General features: G+C 39.9%; 1 protein-coding gene across 1 annotated transcript in view; it reads left to right on the top strand.

Moving 5' to 3' along the window:
• Positions 1-16,560, top strand: part of MORC1 (MORC family CW-type zinc finger 1) — a 193,941-nt gene that overhangs the window by 129,121 nt on the left and 48,260 nt on the right. The window contains exons 18-19 of the mRNA XM_045286149.1: positions 8,492-8,557; positions 12,108-12,353. Coding sequence (XP_045142084.1) covers positions 8,492-8,557; positions 12,108-12,353 — 312 coding nt within the window. The remainder of the gene's footprint in view (positions 1-8,491; positions 8,558-12,107; positions 12,354-16,560) is intronic.

Below are 16,560 nucleotides of genomic sequence, written 5' to 3'. Positions count from 1 at the left end.
TGAATGCAGTTTTTGGGGGTGGGGATGTGGGGTCTTCCCATTTTTTTGTTTTGTTTTGTTGTTTATCATTTGCCAAACAGGATGTCCTTCTCCAGGGACGTGTCCCTCCTAATCTTGTGTCAAAAGGATATGAGATGTAGTCTTACCGTTCTCCTTTCTAAGAAGCATTCTGTCATTATTTTTTCCAAGATGGATTTGTCTGTTCTTCTGGGAGTCCCTGTTATAGAGAAAATTTTTTGTGGGCTCCGTAATTCAGATGCATAGTTTCTTTCTCTGATATTTCCTCATTTATTATCCTGCTTTTTCATGCAGATGAGTTCCCTGGAAACACTATGACTTGGATTAAGCACACCTTAATCTTCAAAGTAACATCTCTTCTTTTGAACACTCTGAAGAGGTCTTTTGCAGCACATTTGCCATTTAATCTAAGTCATCTGAAAGATGTGATGATATCTGACAGGTATTGAACAAGTAGTCATATTGATGTACTCAGAATAGTCATCTGACAGTATTTCAACATTGGAGAAGAGATGAGTAATAGTAGAATCTGTTTGTCCTGTCAGTCACCAAGTTTTTAAAAAAATCTTTTTAGGCATCTATAATGCCCTAAACATGCAACTAATTATTGTAGGTAAAAATAATAATAATAACTTTAGGAGTATCACAATCGATTGAGAGAGACATACATCGGTATTAAACAGTGTGACATATACCACCATAGAGGTAGGTCAAAGTATTAATAGGGAACTTTTTATATAAATATGGCTACACAGAGCCAGCATTTTCACTTTGTTTTTCTGGAATTCTTCCGAGAGCAACAACGAAAGAAGAAAACTAAAATGCAAACTCCAGTTGTAGTCAACTAGGGAACACATACCCAAACATTTCTAAGACTTATCCAAAGCATGAACTTCACAGGAAGTAGAGAAGAGAAATCAGAGAAGGACACCAACTATGGCACACCTGAATCAGTGAAAGTACACCTACTGAAGCAGGGTCTGTCTGGAGATTGAGACACTATTGCCATTGTGCACAATACATGGGAAGCAACAGGCACCCCACTGGGCCTATAGTGGCTGAAAGTACCTGAACAATCATATTTTAGAATGCAATGTTTAGTGCACAGATGAGACAGCAGCTGTGTTTGTGTTTGTGGTTAAAAAAAAAAAGCTTATCTGCAATCTTACCTACCCTTACCTACCTGTTCACTCTTAAAACAGGTCCTGTAAAACTCAACTTTTATAATGATATGTTTAGAGAATGAACTGTACAGAATCTAAACAAAGTATCATAATAAAGCATAAAAATACATAGCAAAATGTAAATGACACTGGACATATAGATACATATTAATAAGACACTATAAAAAGAAAGAAAAATGGAATCCAGAAAAACACAAATGCCCCTGTCCCCCACTCACCCAAGGCAACTATATATCCAACCCAGATTTTCCATGTATCAGGAATAGAAGACGATGTCTGCTATGAGTTGAACATCACATGCAAACACACTCACTGCAAGATTATGCTGCATAGGGAACAATGGGACATTTTCCCGTAGAGCAGGAGAGAACTTCATGATAGGTTCCACCTCAACAACAAAAAAAAATTCTCACTACTGGACCAATAAACAACATCATGATAAACTGAGAACATATTTAATTTGTCAAAGATTAACAAACAAATTTGCTTGGATTAACCAACAATGCCCATAGAAACAGCAGTTAATAGAATTAAATGACGTCTTCCACTTAAGAAACAGACTGCCAAAAAACTCTTTAAAATATTAAAAAGCAGAAATATCTTGTTTGCTAATACATAGTTCTGTGTGGCAGTATTTTCAGTCATCTCATATCTGTGAAAAAGCTGGGTGACTAATACGGAGGATTGAAGACTGGAGAAGAATGGGTGCATTTGAATTAAGGTGTTCCTGAAGAACACTGAATAAAAACGGACTTCCAGAAGAAGGAACACATAAATCTTGGACGACGGATAGCCAGGGGTACCTTAGAAATAAGGATGGCAAAACTTTGTCCAGCTTTCTTGAGACATGCTGTCAGGGAAGACTCATTCTCAGAGAAGGACATCATGCTTGGTAAAGTACAAAGGTGAGCAAAATGGGGAAGTTCTTTAATTGACCCAGTGGCTACTCACACAGTGGGCTCAAACATTCCTACTGCGTGAGGAGAGCCCGGGACTAGACAACATTTTGTTCTGAAATATCTAGTCACCGTGAGTTGGAGCCAACTTGATAGCACTTAACGGCCTTTAGCCGAAAAAGTTGCTGACCCCTCAGGTAGAGGATAAAAATCTGGGGCAGGGCTGGCTAGTATATGAGATGAAATAGAAATTAGAAAAGTCTTGCTTAAAATGACAAAGAAAATTATACTCATGGATGTTAGGCAGACATTCGGCATTCATATAGTTGAAATATATATTGAAAAAAACCCATAGGTAGTAGGATAATGTAATTTTAAAGATACAAATCAGGATGACATACCGAGTCAGGTCACTCCATTGTGAAGAAAACACTGGACCCCACTGGACAGCAGGCAGAACATCAAGTTGTTGTCCCAAGGAAAGCAATTCCGGTTCACGTCCCACGTCTCAACAGCAAACAACTGTCAGTGACACTGCTGTAGGCATTACAAGATTGTCAGAGAAGGAGAGCGGGAGCGAAAGATTTTACTGTCCGTCACGCTGGTCTTCAGAGAACCAAGTGGCGGAGAATTCGTTTTGAGCGTAGAAAAGCTCGGGGATCTTGCTCTTGAGACCCCTTCCCAGGGAAAGTACTGGACGTCACCTAATGCGACTGTCCCTTTGCCATACTTGGTGCCCTGCATGTCCCTGTGGTGCTGGTCTTTTAAATATCAGCAGGGTCACCTCGCTAAAGAAATTCCAGTGGAGCTTTCAGGCTAAGAACAGACTAAGAAGGAGGAAGAGACAGTTCCATTTTGAAAACTTAGCCACCGATGACTAGGAGCGGCTTGGGAACGGGAGCGACAAGTAGCAGTGGTATCGCTTCCTGCATCAGAACCGCAGAGCCCCCAGAGTGCAAAAGAAGAGGACTTCACAGGCTCTCCAAAGACATTTGAACACCGCTGGAGAAGGGCTGCTTCTCAAAGGCCGGTTGACCGGGCTAATGTGGATGGAGCAAGCTTTCAGAAGCTTTGCTGCCGATGGGGCAGACCCAAACGGGGAAGAAACAGCTGCCGCTGACCATGAAGAAGTGGAAAGGAGACGGATCCAGGAACGTCTTAAGGTGTAAAGAATGAAGTGGCATGCATGAAGGTGCATGCATGTAGAGGGACTAGGTGCTAGGGAGCTAAGTGACTGGGGTTGGCTATTCTGAAAGAGAGAACCGTGTTTTACTATCGCAGTCCTGAGAAATGTGAGGGACAGATGGCATCATGTTCATTATCTCAAGGAACATTTCAAGGTCTACTTTGAATGACAGTGCTGGCTGTGATAGCATGTTTATACACCAACAAGACAACAAGCTAATTCAATTGTTATTCAAATGTACTTGTTAGGTGCTGTCGGGTCATTTCTGCCCTCAGGGGACCCTCTGTAGAATCGAATGAAACACCGCCCAGTCCTGTATCAGCCTCACAATTGCTATGATTGAGCCCATTGTTGCAACTATTGTGTCAATACTTCTCCTTGAAGGCCGTTTTATTTTTGACTGATCATCTACTTTAGGAACATGATGCCTTTTTTCCAGGGACTGGTAGTCCCTGACAGCTTGTCTAATACACAACAGGAGAAGTCTCACCATCCGCATGTCTAAGGAACATTGGGTTGTACTTAACCCAAGACAAATTTGTCTATTCTTCAGACTGTTCACAGTACTTTCAATATTCTTTGCCAACACCATAATTCAAAAACATCCATTCTTCTACCACTTTCATTTGCTGTTCAACTCTCACATGCATATGAGGTCATTGAAAATAACATGGGAAAATATCGAATGATGCAGAAAGAATAAAAAGAAGATGGAAAGAATATCCAGTCTCTTAACCCCCCCTGCCCCCCCAAAGATAAACCATTTTAAGAGGTAGCATATGATTTAAAAAACAAAAACAATGGTTTTGAAGGAAGAGTCCAAGTTGCTTTGAAGGTGTTAGCAAAGAACAAGGTTCCAGGAATTGACAGAGTGCAAATTACAATGTTTCAACAAATGTATGCAATCCTGGAACATCACTAGCCTGTGTCAAGAAATTGGGAGGACAGCTACCTATCTACCTATCTGGTCAACTGACTGGAAGAAATTTGTATGTGTACCTATTCTAAAGAAAGGTGACCCAAGAGAACACAACTTATGTAACAAAATCATTGCTACCACATGAAATAATTTTTTTTTTTGCAGAAGGTATCGCAAAGCAATTGCAGCAATCTATCCATAAGGAGTGGCAAGGAATTGAAGACAAATTTAGAAGAGGCTGCGAAACAAGGATAGCATTGCTGATGTCAGGTGTATCTTGGCTGAAAGTAGAGATGTTTACTTGTGTCTCATTTACTTTGCAAAGATATTCAACTCAGTGGCTAATAAACTCTGGATAGCATTGTGAGGAATGAATTAGTGAATTATTAATTCATTGTGCTCATTCAGAACCTGTAATAGACCCAGAGGCAGAACACAACAGGAGAATGCTGTGTGTCCATTAGTTCTGTAGTATTTAATCATACTTATATGGTAAAATATGCCTGTATACTGAGCAAATAATGTAAGGATCTGGACTATCTGAAAGAGAGTGTAGCATCAGGATCGAACAAAAGTTCATTAACAACAATCATATGCTTAATATGGCCCTTCTAGCCATATTCCCCATTTTGTGACATGTTATAAATTCTAGCCTATATGCTTACAGTTGTATCCCATTTTAGACAGAGATATCTGTTACAGGCTTATGAAGGTGGGATATATTCTTTTAGTCTCTACTACAGGCTGTGACTGAAGTTTCCCTTGGGAATAGGCCTGCTGACAGACAAAAACCACACCTCCATCAAAGCCTTTCTTTTTGCAACTTCCCTTTTTCCTTACTGAATGTCGGTAGAAGCAAGGGACCTGTGTTGACTTTCAGACGTATTGGCATCTGGCTCTGGATCCTGCATTTGACTTTTCTGCCTGACTTTTAGCTCTCAGGACTTAGCTTGTGGACCATCACTGCCCTGCACTTGAGGAGTTTCCTCCAGACAAATGTCTGAGCTTTGGCTTTGGGATGTAACATCACTCGCAGGCACAGGATCCATCCCACTGATGCTTCATGAGTTCTGTGATGCGCTGCAGTGGATTGTAGGACCCAGGGACATGAGAGAAGCTATTAAGGGAGGGCGTGTGGAAATGGAGGGGTAGAACAGCTTGAAAAAGGTGGACACTTGAGACATCTTTCATTCCCAACTACTGTGGACTGTTGTTGTTGTGCAGTGCCCTACAGTGGGTTCCGACCCATCGCACCCCTGTGCACAGTGGACTGAGACACTGCCTGCCCCTGTGCCGGCCTCACAGCCATTCCTGCGTCTGAGTCCCTGGCTGCAGCAACTGTGTCGAGCTATCTCCTTGAGGGCCTTTTTATGTCTTCTGGCCCTCTTCTTTACCAAGCATGATGCCCTTCTCCAGGGCTTAGTCTCTCCTGACTATGTCCAAAGTATGAAGTCTCACCATCCTTGTCACTAAGGAGCACTCTGGCCATACTTCTTCCAAGACAGATCAGTTTGTCCCGTTAGTGCTCCATTGCACTTTTAATATTCTTCTCCAATACCATAATCTAAATTCATTAAATCTTCCTTGTTCAATATCTAGCTTTCACATGCATACAAGGCAATTGAAAGTGCTATGGCTTGAATCAGGCCTACCGTAGTCTTCAAAGTAACACCCTTACTTTTCAACACCCTTAGAGGTCTTGTACAACAGATTTACATAATGCAACACATCTGTTGATCTGATTGCAGATCCAAGCGAGACAAAAATCCTTCACAATTTCAACCTTTGCTCCATTTATCATGGTGCTATCTATTGGTCCAATCGTGAGGATTTGGATCTTATTTACAATGAGTTGTCGTCATATGGAAGGCTGCAATCCTTCATCTTCATCACCAAGGGCTTCAAGTCCTCTCAATTTCACAAGGTTGTGTCATCTGTATAGTGCAGATACCACATTCTTCTTCATATAATCCTTGGAGCTCATCTGATATTAATTATTCTAAAATAAATTATGACCAAATATGTAGTTACTTGCTAAAAGCCACAAGGACTTGGAACATATTCTGATGAAGGTCAAAGATTACAGCCTTCTGTATGAACTTCAGCTCACAGTTGGTGCTTATTGGCCCACCATGCTAAATGGAGAAAGGACTGCAGGCGAAGATTTCACTTTCCTTGAACCAATAAACAGTGCTCATTGAAGCAGAAGTCAAGGAGTGAAATGGCCCATTGAGTTGGGAAAAGTGGGTGTATTTGACTTATTTAAAGTTGTGAAGACCACAGATGTCACTTTGATTACTAAGGTGTGCCTGACATACGCTGTGGTATTATCAGTCACCTTATATGCATGTGAAAGCTGGACTATGATTGGAATATGGGAAAAATTGATTCATTTGAATAATGGTGTTGCTGAAGAATATTGAAAGTACGATAGACTACTAGAAGAACAAACACATCTCTCTTAGAGATAGTACAGCCAGAGTACGCCTTCAAAGAGAGATGGCATGACTTTATCTGATGGATTTGGGCAAGCCATCAGGATAAACCAGTCCCTGAAGAGGATATAGGATATCGTGTGTTATAAAGTAGAGGTCAGTGCAAGAGAGGAAAGCCCTGAAGGAGATGGATTGACACAGTGCTGCAAAGATGGGCTCAAGCCTAACAACAATTTTGAGAATGGCCATAGAACTAGTAGTGTTTTCTACCACTTTACGTAGTCTGGTTATGAGTTGGATCTCAATCTCACCTGATCGCACCTAACAACTCTAGAGGTCAAAGTCAAGCAATAAAGAAATAGTTGAAGATTTTACAACAAAGCACTGGAGGTGAATATTATCTATATTTAGGTATAGAACTAAGGCTAAACCATGGTGTAGTAAGTGCCAAAAGAATTTAAGTGCCTAAAATTATTGAAATAGTTCCGCTAACTTAGAATAGAAGGCAGAGGTGGAATGTGTTTGTTTCATGTGAAGTTGAAAATCATGGTGTATCCTTTAAAGTGATAAATCAAGTAATAGTAGTGTAAGTATACATTTTGTTGTGTTCGCTGCCACACAGTCTCCTTTTGACTTAAAGTGACCACATGCACAATGGAACAAAACACCACCTAGTGGTGCGCCACCCCTGTGATTCCTTAGGGATCAGACTGTTGTGATCCATGGAGTTTTCCCGGGTCTATTTTCAGAGGTCGATCACTAGACCTTTTTCCCTTGCCCATCTTCATCTGGAAGCTCTGCTGAAACGTGTTCAGCCTCCTAGCAACACATGAGCCTCATTGACAGATGACTCAAACTTAGGTGTCCCACATGGGAAGTGAGTATTCTAGTACTGCACCACCATTGCCTCATCAGCATATTATTATATATTTTAGTACTAAGGTAAACACTGAGAAATATAATGTTATCAGTATATATCAGACAGTGGAAGAATAAATGCAGAAAAATTAAACACATTATCACTGTGCAGGACAGGAAACTTAGGTTATTGTTTAAAGAAGGGTACCAGTACTAAATAAAGTTATCATTTTAATGTGATCATGGATGCTCTACAAGTAGGTTACAAAATAAAATCATACTCATTGCCATTGAGTCGCTTCCAACTCATAGGAAGTCTAAAGGGCAGGGTAGAACTGCTCCTGCGGGTTCCAGAGGCTGTACCCCTTTACAGGAGTTGAAAGCCTTGTCTTTCACCCACAGACTGGCTGGTTGGCTTAGAACCTCTGACCTCGTGGTTCATGGCTCAACACAGAACCACTGTACCACTAGGGTGTGCATACTCTCATCTGTAGTCTCCTCATGAATTTCATTCAACATCTCATCCTTGTGGCTCAACAACAATCCTATCAACGTATCTACTTAAAAAGTTCGTAAAAATAAGATGTTCAAGGAGAACATCTCTTGCCCTTCCTAACACAGAAAGGGCCGGTCCACCTTCAGAATCCAGAGATGCTCAGGCCCAGAGTTCTGAGTGAGAGCTGCTGTCACAGGCCACGTTTGACCCCCACCCTGGGACTTCCAGGTGGAGAAGAAAGAACTTCAGGAGGGCTACAGAGGCTGAGAAGCAGGCACAGTGACTCTCCGATGTTGCTCACGAGACATTCAATCTCTAATTAAGTGGATTATTTCCTCTTGCTACTGTCTAATCACTAATAATCAGAACCTCTCTGAAACATAGAGGTTTTAAACTTAAAGTGGGCTTCTTGAACAATTGCTTATAAGAGTTCACTGTTTTTAAGAAAGGAAGAATGTTGAGTTACTACTTACACTTGATTATATTTTTTCCATTAAAGCTTCAATTTATACCTCCAAGTAGGATTTCAGAGCCTGCTACCGTCTTCCAAGCGTCAGCACCCAAGGTCAGTAATTAAAGCGTGATGGAGCCATTATGTCGCTGTCACACAGAAGGTACATTTATCATGTTCAAAGCCCTCTTCCTTCATGAAGTTGAGAAAGCAAGGTACTAATAGATTTTTAAAAGACTGACTTCATTTATTTTTTCTTAATACTGTAGTACAAGGAGGCTTCAAACAGATTGTGGGGAAATGTCATATTTTAATTCCATTTCTTCCATGAACTTTTAAAAAGCCCTTTGTACTGATTTCTTAGTGAAAACTTAGAAAAATAGACATAAGTAAGAAATTTAAAGCCACACATTATCGATTTCTAGATATGATGATCATTTTAAATATCATCATGTATTTCCCAGTGTTTTTAGTATTACACATTCGGTGTATCTGTGGGTGCGTGTGTATGCCTGTAAAGAAATGATAAGACAGACACTTCCTTAGAAAGATAGGGTGTCACAGTAGTTGCAACAATGTATTCAAACATGCCGACGATCATGCGGATGATGCAGGGCCAGATCATGTTTCAGGTCGATGTGCCCAGGGTTGTCATCCCTGAAGTGAACTTATAGGTAACTACCTATTGAGGAATACGCGCACACATTTATCTATCCATCTATTCAACTCTAGGGAGACAGAGAGAGAGAATGCGAATGAGTCTATGGATATATATTTGTCTAGAAATATGGTTTACACGTAAAGTCTACCTCTCATTATTTTATTTTATTCCTCTGCTAGCCATGGGTATGGTGATTGGACATTTAGAGGAAAATATTTTTGAACCTTTAGGGTTTCTCAATTATACGAATCACACATACAATTTATGAACCACTCTTTACAATTTGAATTTTTATAGGTGAACCTTCAGTAAACAATGAACTTTTATTAATCTTTAAACAGATTTATTGGGACATATTCCACATATACAACTCAAGAGTTCAATCATATCAACAAGAGTTGTACAATCATTGTCATGATCAATTATAGGACATTTTCTTCTTTCTTTTACTCCCTCCTTATTAGCTCCCCACTTGTTCCCAACCTCACTGAACATATTGCCAAGAAACCATTAATCCAGTGACTGCCCCTATAAGTTCACCCATCCTTGATTTAATATACTGAAAAATATACAATAACAAAGAAACAAAAAAGCTAACCACAGTAACAGAGTAAAGCCTCAGTTGAAAAGAAAACAGAAAATATCAAAAACTAAAACAACTTTAAAATGGGTCAGAAGGGAGATCAAATGATAAGGTGTTAACCTTTAATCTAACTGCATCTGTGATAGTCCACTTTCCAATGCAGTCTCCATGATATCAAGGCTGTTCACATCTCTGGTTTATGATCAGAAGGGATTTACCAGAAGCCTAATCCACATGTAGTTCTCCTTCACTTAAAAAAAGAAAAAACAATTTTTAAATGGGCCAAGAATATCAAATAAGATGTTACAATTTTAACCTAATTATATCTACTATAATTGCCTCTACTGTACTGTGCCTGATAACAAGGCTATTCACATCCCTCCACTATGCTCTGAGGGAATTCACTGGTGGCTTAATCTATGTGTTGACCCCTCAAATGAACTTTGGGCTTCTACTTCCATCCATAGCCTTCTGCAAACCAGGTGTTCACAATTTAAGCTCTGATACCATTCTCTTCTTCGGGTTTAGATGATATAATTTACAATCCTTGGGTCACACAGGCTGGTGTGCTTCTTCCATGTGTACTTAGTTGGTGCATCACTTAGATGACTGCTTGTTTGAAGACAAGTCTGTAAGACCCAGACACTATTCTATCAGAAGGCAAAGCATCATCTAGTTTTTGTTCACCACACTCTGCTGTAGCCCCCATACCTTCCAAATTTCCTTCATGAGGGCAGCAGTCAAGCAGAGTCATGTCATAAGAATGAATTGCTTTGAGGCTGGGCCGAGAATTAACTTCAATTCCAAGATCCATTCATATATCTATCGTTTACATATGTCTCTGCTTCACTTTAGAGACATAACTGTCCTTTTATGGTAGAGAACATTATCAGTCATTTCCCTGGGCATAAGGTAATCCTACTGATAATGTTATTAATTTAGCCAATGGTACAGAATTTAAATCAGTTGAGAAAATATTGAAATACATGGATTATTGACTTGTACCGATTAAACTCAAGTGACCAGACAATATTTACCCAAACAATGAGAGTTGATGAAACGGCAAACATTTTAATAATATTCATTGATAGTGGCAGATCCAGGTCTACCAGATCAATATGTATCTTAATTAAGCAAGGAAGGCACTAAAATAGTATGTATATGGTGTCCAGCGCCAGCATTCACGGGGCACCCTCAAGGCAAGAGCCTAAGTCCAACAACAACCAGATCTATACCCTTGGTAAAGGAGTCATCTGCTTTAGATTGTTGATATATTTACATAATTTATTGTATACCTTTGGAATTGTTGACAATTATATTAAACATTGAAACACTTGTTGCCAGAGTTTACACATTTCCTTAGTTTATATTTCTGTTGTTTACAAGTTCTGCTCAAGGGATCAGGGACCCAGGAGCCTGATAATAAATTGTAATTCTTCTTACCTTTTAATCCAGTGCTCTCATTTTACAGTAATTTGCCTAAGATATGCCTATGGTCTCTACAGAGCTGATTATGAGACCAGGTATAGGTTCTATCAGTTTTATAGTATATTACCACCAGATTCTGAAAATGAGATCCGGAAAGAGATTCTCTCAGTAGTGGGAATTAGTAAAAAATCAGCTGTCTACAATTTGTCCTCAGAAATAGAATATAAATGCCCTGTTCTAAAGTCCCCCAATAGGAATACAATTGGCATGTAAAGAAATAAGCAAATTAATGTGCTTAAAACTGCACAACTAGATGCTGGCTTACTTGAAAGAAAATTGGAGACCAACAATTTAATTTTGCCCTCAGCTTTGTTCAGAGGGAGAAAGCTCCCTGTATGCTCATTCTCTTGTGAATAATGCTGTGCTTTGGTCTCATCCAGCCCTCCAGACACCTCTCTTTCTAATAGCCATTTTTACTTTTTTATAGCAAACACATTTCAGATTTTAAATAGAGAGACTGACCTAGTATTTAAAACACATGTATATGTAGGCTTTCACCAAATTGCACACGTATTTCACTTCTTTTGTAAATATGCCCATCGTTTTACAAGTAACATCCAGCGAGGAGTTAAGAAGCAGGCTTTGGGCTGGAAGGAGGGAGTGGGACAAGTCTAGTGCACACCAGTGAGTCAAACGCAAGTGAACTTCTGTGAGAGAAGAAGCCAAGGTGTGAAATATGTTCTCAATTTGAGGTCTTGTGCATCCTCATTATCAGAAGCATCCTTGACTTAGCCCAGCTCTGCAGCCATTCCTGAATCAAATTCTTGATACACCGTTACAATGGTATATATGGGCTAGCACCCCTTTTCTGTCTGCTTTTAACATTTTCCATTCGTAATAAAAATATCACTAGTGGCATAACATTTTATGGGAAGTGTAATGAAAAGAAACTGACTGCTAAAAATATAACCATTTGTTATTTACTCTTTAAGGAAAATACCCGAACAAAAAGAAGCAGGCCTTCAGATGGTGACTTGGATCGTGAATCTCTTCCGTCCCTTGATCTTTCCATCAGCCATACAGGCTGGAAAAGACACACGGAAGGGCATGACTCTGATATAGAGTTCGTCTCAGAGACGAAAATTACGAGGAAGACTATGCAGAAGAAAGTGAAACGTCCACATTGGAGAGGTCCAGGAGCCCTGCCAGAAAATGTCAGAGGAGCTAAGAGATCCCAGGTGGTTTTTGTTTTTTGTATAATAATTCACTCGTTCTGCAGAGGGATGGATTCGTGTCCACATTTTTAAAGCGCCCTAATGATATAATACACATTAAAGTCTGCATTTCCTGGATAACATCCTAATTAATTTCTTTCTTTCCTTGTGGTGGTCTCTATTTGGGAGAAATGTTAGAGTTCAGAATGGAGTGTGGAAAGTGCAGGCCATCTGAGGCCCTCCTGAAGAATGCCTGGTTGGAAAAAGTATCTTAAATGTGTTTTTGAAAGAGAGAGATTCATATACGATATACCTGTAATCTTTATAGTTTTGTGTTTAGTGCTTTACAGGAAAGATGCTTAGCCAAAGGGTAGCCATGCAGTTACCCCTGTAGTTAAAGTCATAGCAAATAGCATATTTTAACATAGAAATTTCATGTATCCAAATTGGTTTGTTTCTGTTAAAAATTGCTATACATTCATTGCTTTATTATACTCTTATTTAATTCACTTACAAGAATTAATCTTCATATTTAACTTTCCTAAAAATAATAAGGGTCCTTACCATTGAGGGAGCATTTACCATATCTCAGGGCCAATGTCAAGGGAATACAGAGATCATTTCACTAACTGCTTTTTTTAAGCCGAAAAAGATTGTCTAGTTTATCAACCTTTGCATCATGTTTGACTTCTACTACCTTTTTATTATTTCCAAAAATTAAATTCACCGTTAATGATGACTTCAATCTACCATGGAAAATATTCAAATGAATTGTCCTAGGTTCTGAAAGCGATGCTAATTTGGTAAAAAAAAAATACCTTTAAGGTTTTTCTCTCTCTCTCTTTCTCTCTCTCTCTCTCTCTCTCACACACACACACACACACACACACGCACACGCACATACACACACAGAGTCATAGGGAGCTGTTTTAGGAATGGTTCTTTTAAAAGACGTTATCCTGAACAATGATCACATTACAAAAATATTACCTGCTGCTCTTTTGGAATATTTTGGAACATGGTGTCCAGACTCTTGTGAAAATATGTAGTGATGGAGAAGCTTTTGCCACATAAATCTGCCTTTTTGCTCATTCGATTTGTTGGGTAGCATATCCTGTTAAAATATTTGAAACCCAAATGAACTGACCCCACTACCTTTGAGTGCATTCCAACGACAGAGACTATGGGGGACAGAGCAGGCCTATTCTAGAGGGTTCCCAAGTGGTCCCTTTGCACAGCAGGCTGCCACGCCTCTCTGCGGTGGAATGGCTGGTGGGTTCCAGCTGTTAGCAGTCATGTCTTTAACCACTATGCCACCAGGGCTTTTTATTTGAAATCCAGCTCCTAATAATTCTGATGTATTGATCCTAAATCTTCCATTGAGTCTATGTAAACCAAGCTGAATCTGTCTACGACTGTTACAGGATTTTAATTTTTCAGTTACTTTGAATATCACATCATATTTGAATGTGTACATTCATGTATTCAACAGATACTTATCCCACATTTGGCTATTTCAAAGCACTGTATGCTTGTAATATAAAAAAAAAATGTGTTCTTCTCTCTTCATGATTTCCGGAAAATCTTCACAGCTGGGCAGGTTCAGGATATGCAGTGAATTGGTTTATTTTGTGGGGATGCTGCATGCTTTAAAAACATACCCGTGATCAGGAAGTTCAGAGTATTCCCACGTGTTAAGACAACACATTTTAGACAAAACTATAGAGATGCGATGCACTTAGTGCTGCATTTAATACATATATATATATAATAAATACTGAATAACAATGTCTAATTCAGAATTCTAGCTACAGGAATTCAGTGGGGAGCAAAGCCACATCATGTCCCTGTTTCTACTCAACTGCCAGGCTATTGAGGGAGACAGACAATCACATAATGCCAAAATGTAAACCGCTAGTGTGGCAGCTGTTATGAAAGATAGATCATGAGCACTTTTAATAGAAGGTCTGATTATCTGAGGGGAGAGGCAGGTTTCCCCTGAAAGTGACTATGGAGTTTCTGCGCATTCTAATTGGTAATAATAAAAGCATAACATTTCTGAACAAATGCAAACAGCATTTGCCAGAAAGACATTTGGCGAATGCAAAGTATTGCACCGGATCAAGACAAGCAAGCTGTGATACTGCAGTGAGATGGACATAGGTGTGAGGTGTGTAGAGACCTGTGCAAGTTGTAGAGCCTCTCATATGGGATTTTGTATTTGTCCTGAAAACAATAGGAAAACATCAAAAGACTTCATTCAGGAAGTGGTGTGATCAGATTCTTAGAAAAGATCACCATGGGTGCGTATTGGAGAAAGGACAGTAGAGAGTGGAGGGATGTGGACAGAGCAGTGAGGAAGTTATTACACTGGTATCCTCAAGAAAGATTGCAGTGTAGACTAGAGTGATGATGAAGAAGGAGAGACTTTATTGTTGTAAATGTTTGCTTTAAGGTTATAGCACTCGTTGGTCTTGGTGATCTATTGGAGTTAGAGAATGAAACAGAAGGAAATGACAAAAATTGAATTTCTGGTACTTGACCTAGGTTGGGTGGTTCAATAAAACTGGGGATCCTAGAAGGTGATGAGGTTCATGGAAAGGAGTACGAGTTCAGTTTAAGTAGTTTGAGATTTACAAATGTTGAGCTAAAGGTCACGCTTATGATTCTAAATGTCAGAAACAAGGTATAGATTGGAGACAAACTTGTAAGACATCTTAATGTAGGTGGGTGTTGCGGATTGTACCACACCCTTCTCCCATAAAACGTGTTGTAAACCCTAAGCTCTGGGCCTGTAGTTATAATTCCACTTAACATTGGATTGTCTATTATATTTAGAGGCCGGATTAGTGCCAAGTATTCTCAGGTCAGTATCTTTTGATATATAAGAGATAAACACAAGCAAGAACAAAGCACATATGGTCAAGAAAGCTGATGGTGCCTGGCTATCAAAAGATAAAGTATCTGGGGTCTTAAAGGCTTGAAGACAAACAAACAGCCATCTAACCAAGAAGCAACAAAGAGCCAGAACAAAAAATCATATCAATGTGAGTGAGGGGGAGTGCAGAGTGGAGACCCAAAGCCCATCTGTAGACAATTGGACATCCCCTTACAGAAGGGTCACAAGGAAGAGACAAGCCAGTCAGGGTGCAGTGTAGTACTGATGAAACACACAACTTGAAATACAAAGCCTTCTGCTATGGCTAAACTCAAACTCACTGCCATTGGGTCAGTTCCAGTTCACAGTCACCCTGAATTCAGATTTCTAGTCTCCTGATTTGTGAGCAAATAAGATTCTGTTACTTAAAGCCATCCGTTTTTAGTATTTCTGCTATAGCACCACTAGATAATTAAGACCATGGATAAGGAGGAGGTTGGGGGCTAAGAAAAAAATGACTAGTTAGAAACTTAGGAATTCTAGAATTCTATGGTCAGCTAACACATTATGTTAAGTAAATCTGCCATAAAAGACCTCTTTAAAGTGTTGAAAAGCAAGCTTACTATTTTGGGGATTAAGGTGCATCTTACCCAAGCCATGGTATCTCTAGTCGCCTCATATGCAAAGTTGGGCATAGAATAAGGAAGACTGAAGCAAAATTGATGCATTTGAACCATGGTGTTGGCAAAAGTATTGAAAGTGCTATGGACTACCGAAAGAACAACCAGACCTGCTCGGAAGAAGAAAGAATGCTCCTTAGAGGCAGGGATGGCGAGGCTTCATCTCATGTACTTTGGACGTGTCAGGAGAGACCAGTCTCTGGATAGATGCATCACACTTGATAAAGGGGAGGGCAGCAAGAAGGAGGCTCTTGGCAAGATGCACTGACCCAGTGGCTACAACAATAGGCTCAAACATAAAAACAATTGTGAGGACCGGCAGGGCCTGGGGAGTGTGTTGTTCGGTTGTACGCAGGGTCACTCTTGAGTCAGGACTGACCCAATGGCACCTCACAACAACGTCATGGCCGGTGATGAGAGGAAGCCCAGTAGTGCGATGGGATAAGTGTTGAACTGCCTGTCATAAGGTCCCAGGTTCAAACCCACCAGTAGCTCTGCAAGAGAAAGATGAGGGTGTCTGCTCTCACAAAGATTTACCGCTTCAGAAACCCTAGGTCAGGGCACTGAGTCAGAATCAATTTTGAGGGCAGTGGCTCTTTGCTTAGGTTGAGAGGATAGTGGGACACAGGCGCATGTGAAGAAATTGGAGGCCAAATAAGGCCTTTTAAAAAAG

Source organism: Echinops telfairi, unplaced genomic scaffold, assembly GCF_000313985.2.
Source record: "Echinops telfairi isolate 266 unplaced genomic scaffold, ASM31398v2 ScPeMD7_6;HRSCAF=24_0, whole genome shotgun sequence".
Lineage (NCBI taxonomy): Eukaryota > Metazoa > Chordata > Mammalia > Afrosoricida > Tenrecidae > Echinops > Echinops telfairi.
This window is presented reverse-complemented; position numbering and strand designations above follow the sequence as displayed.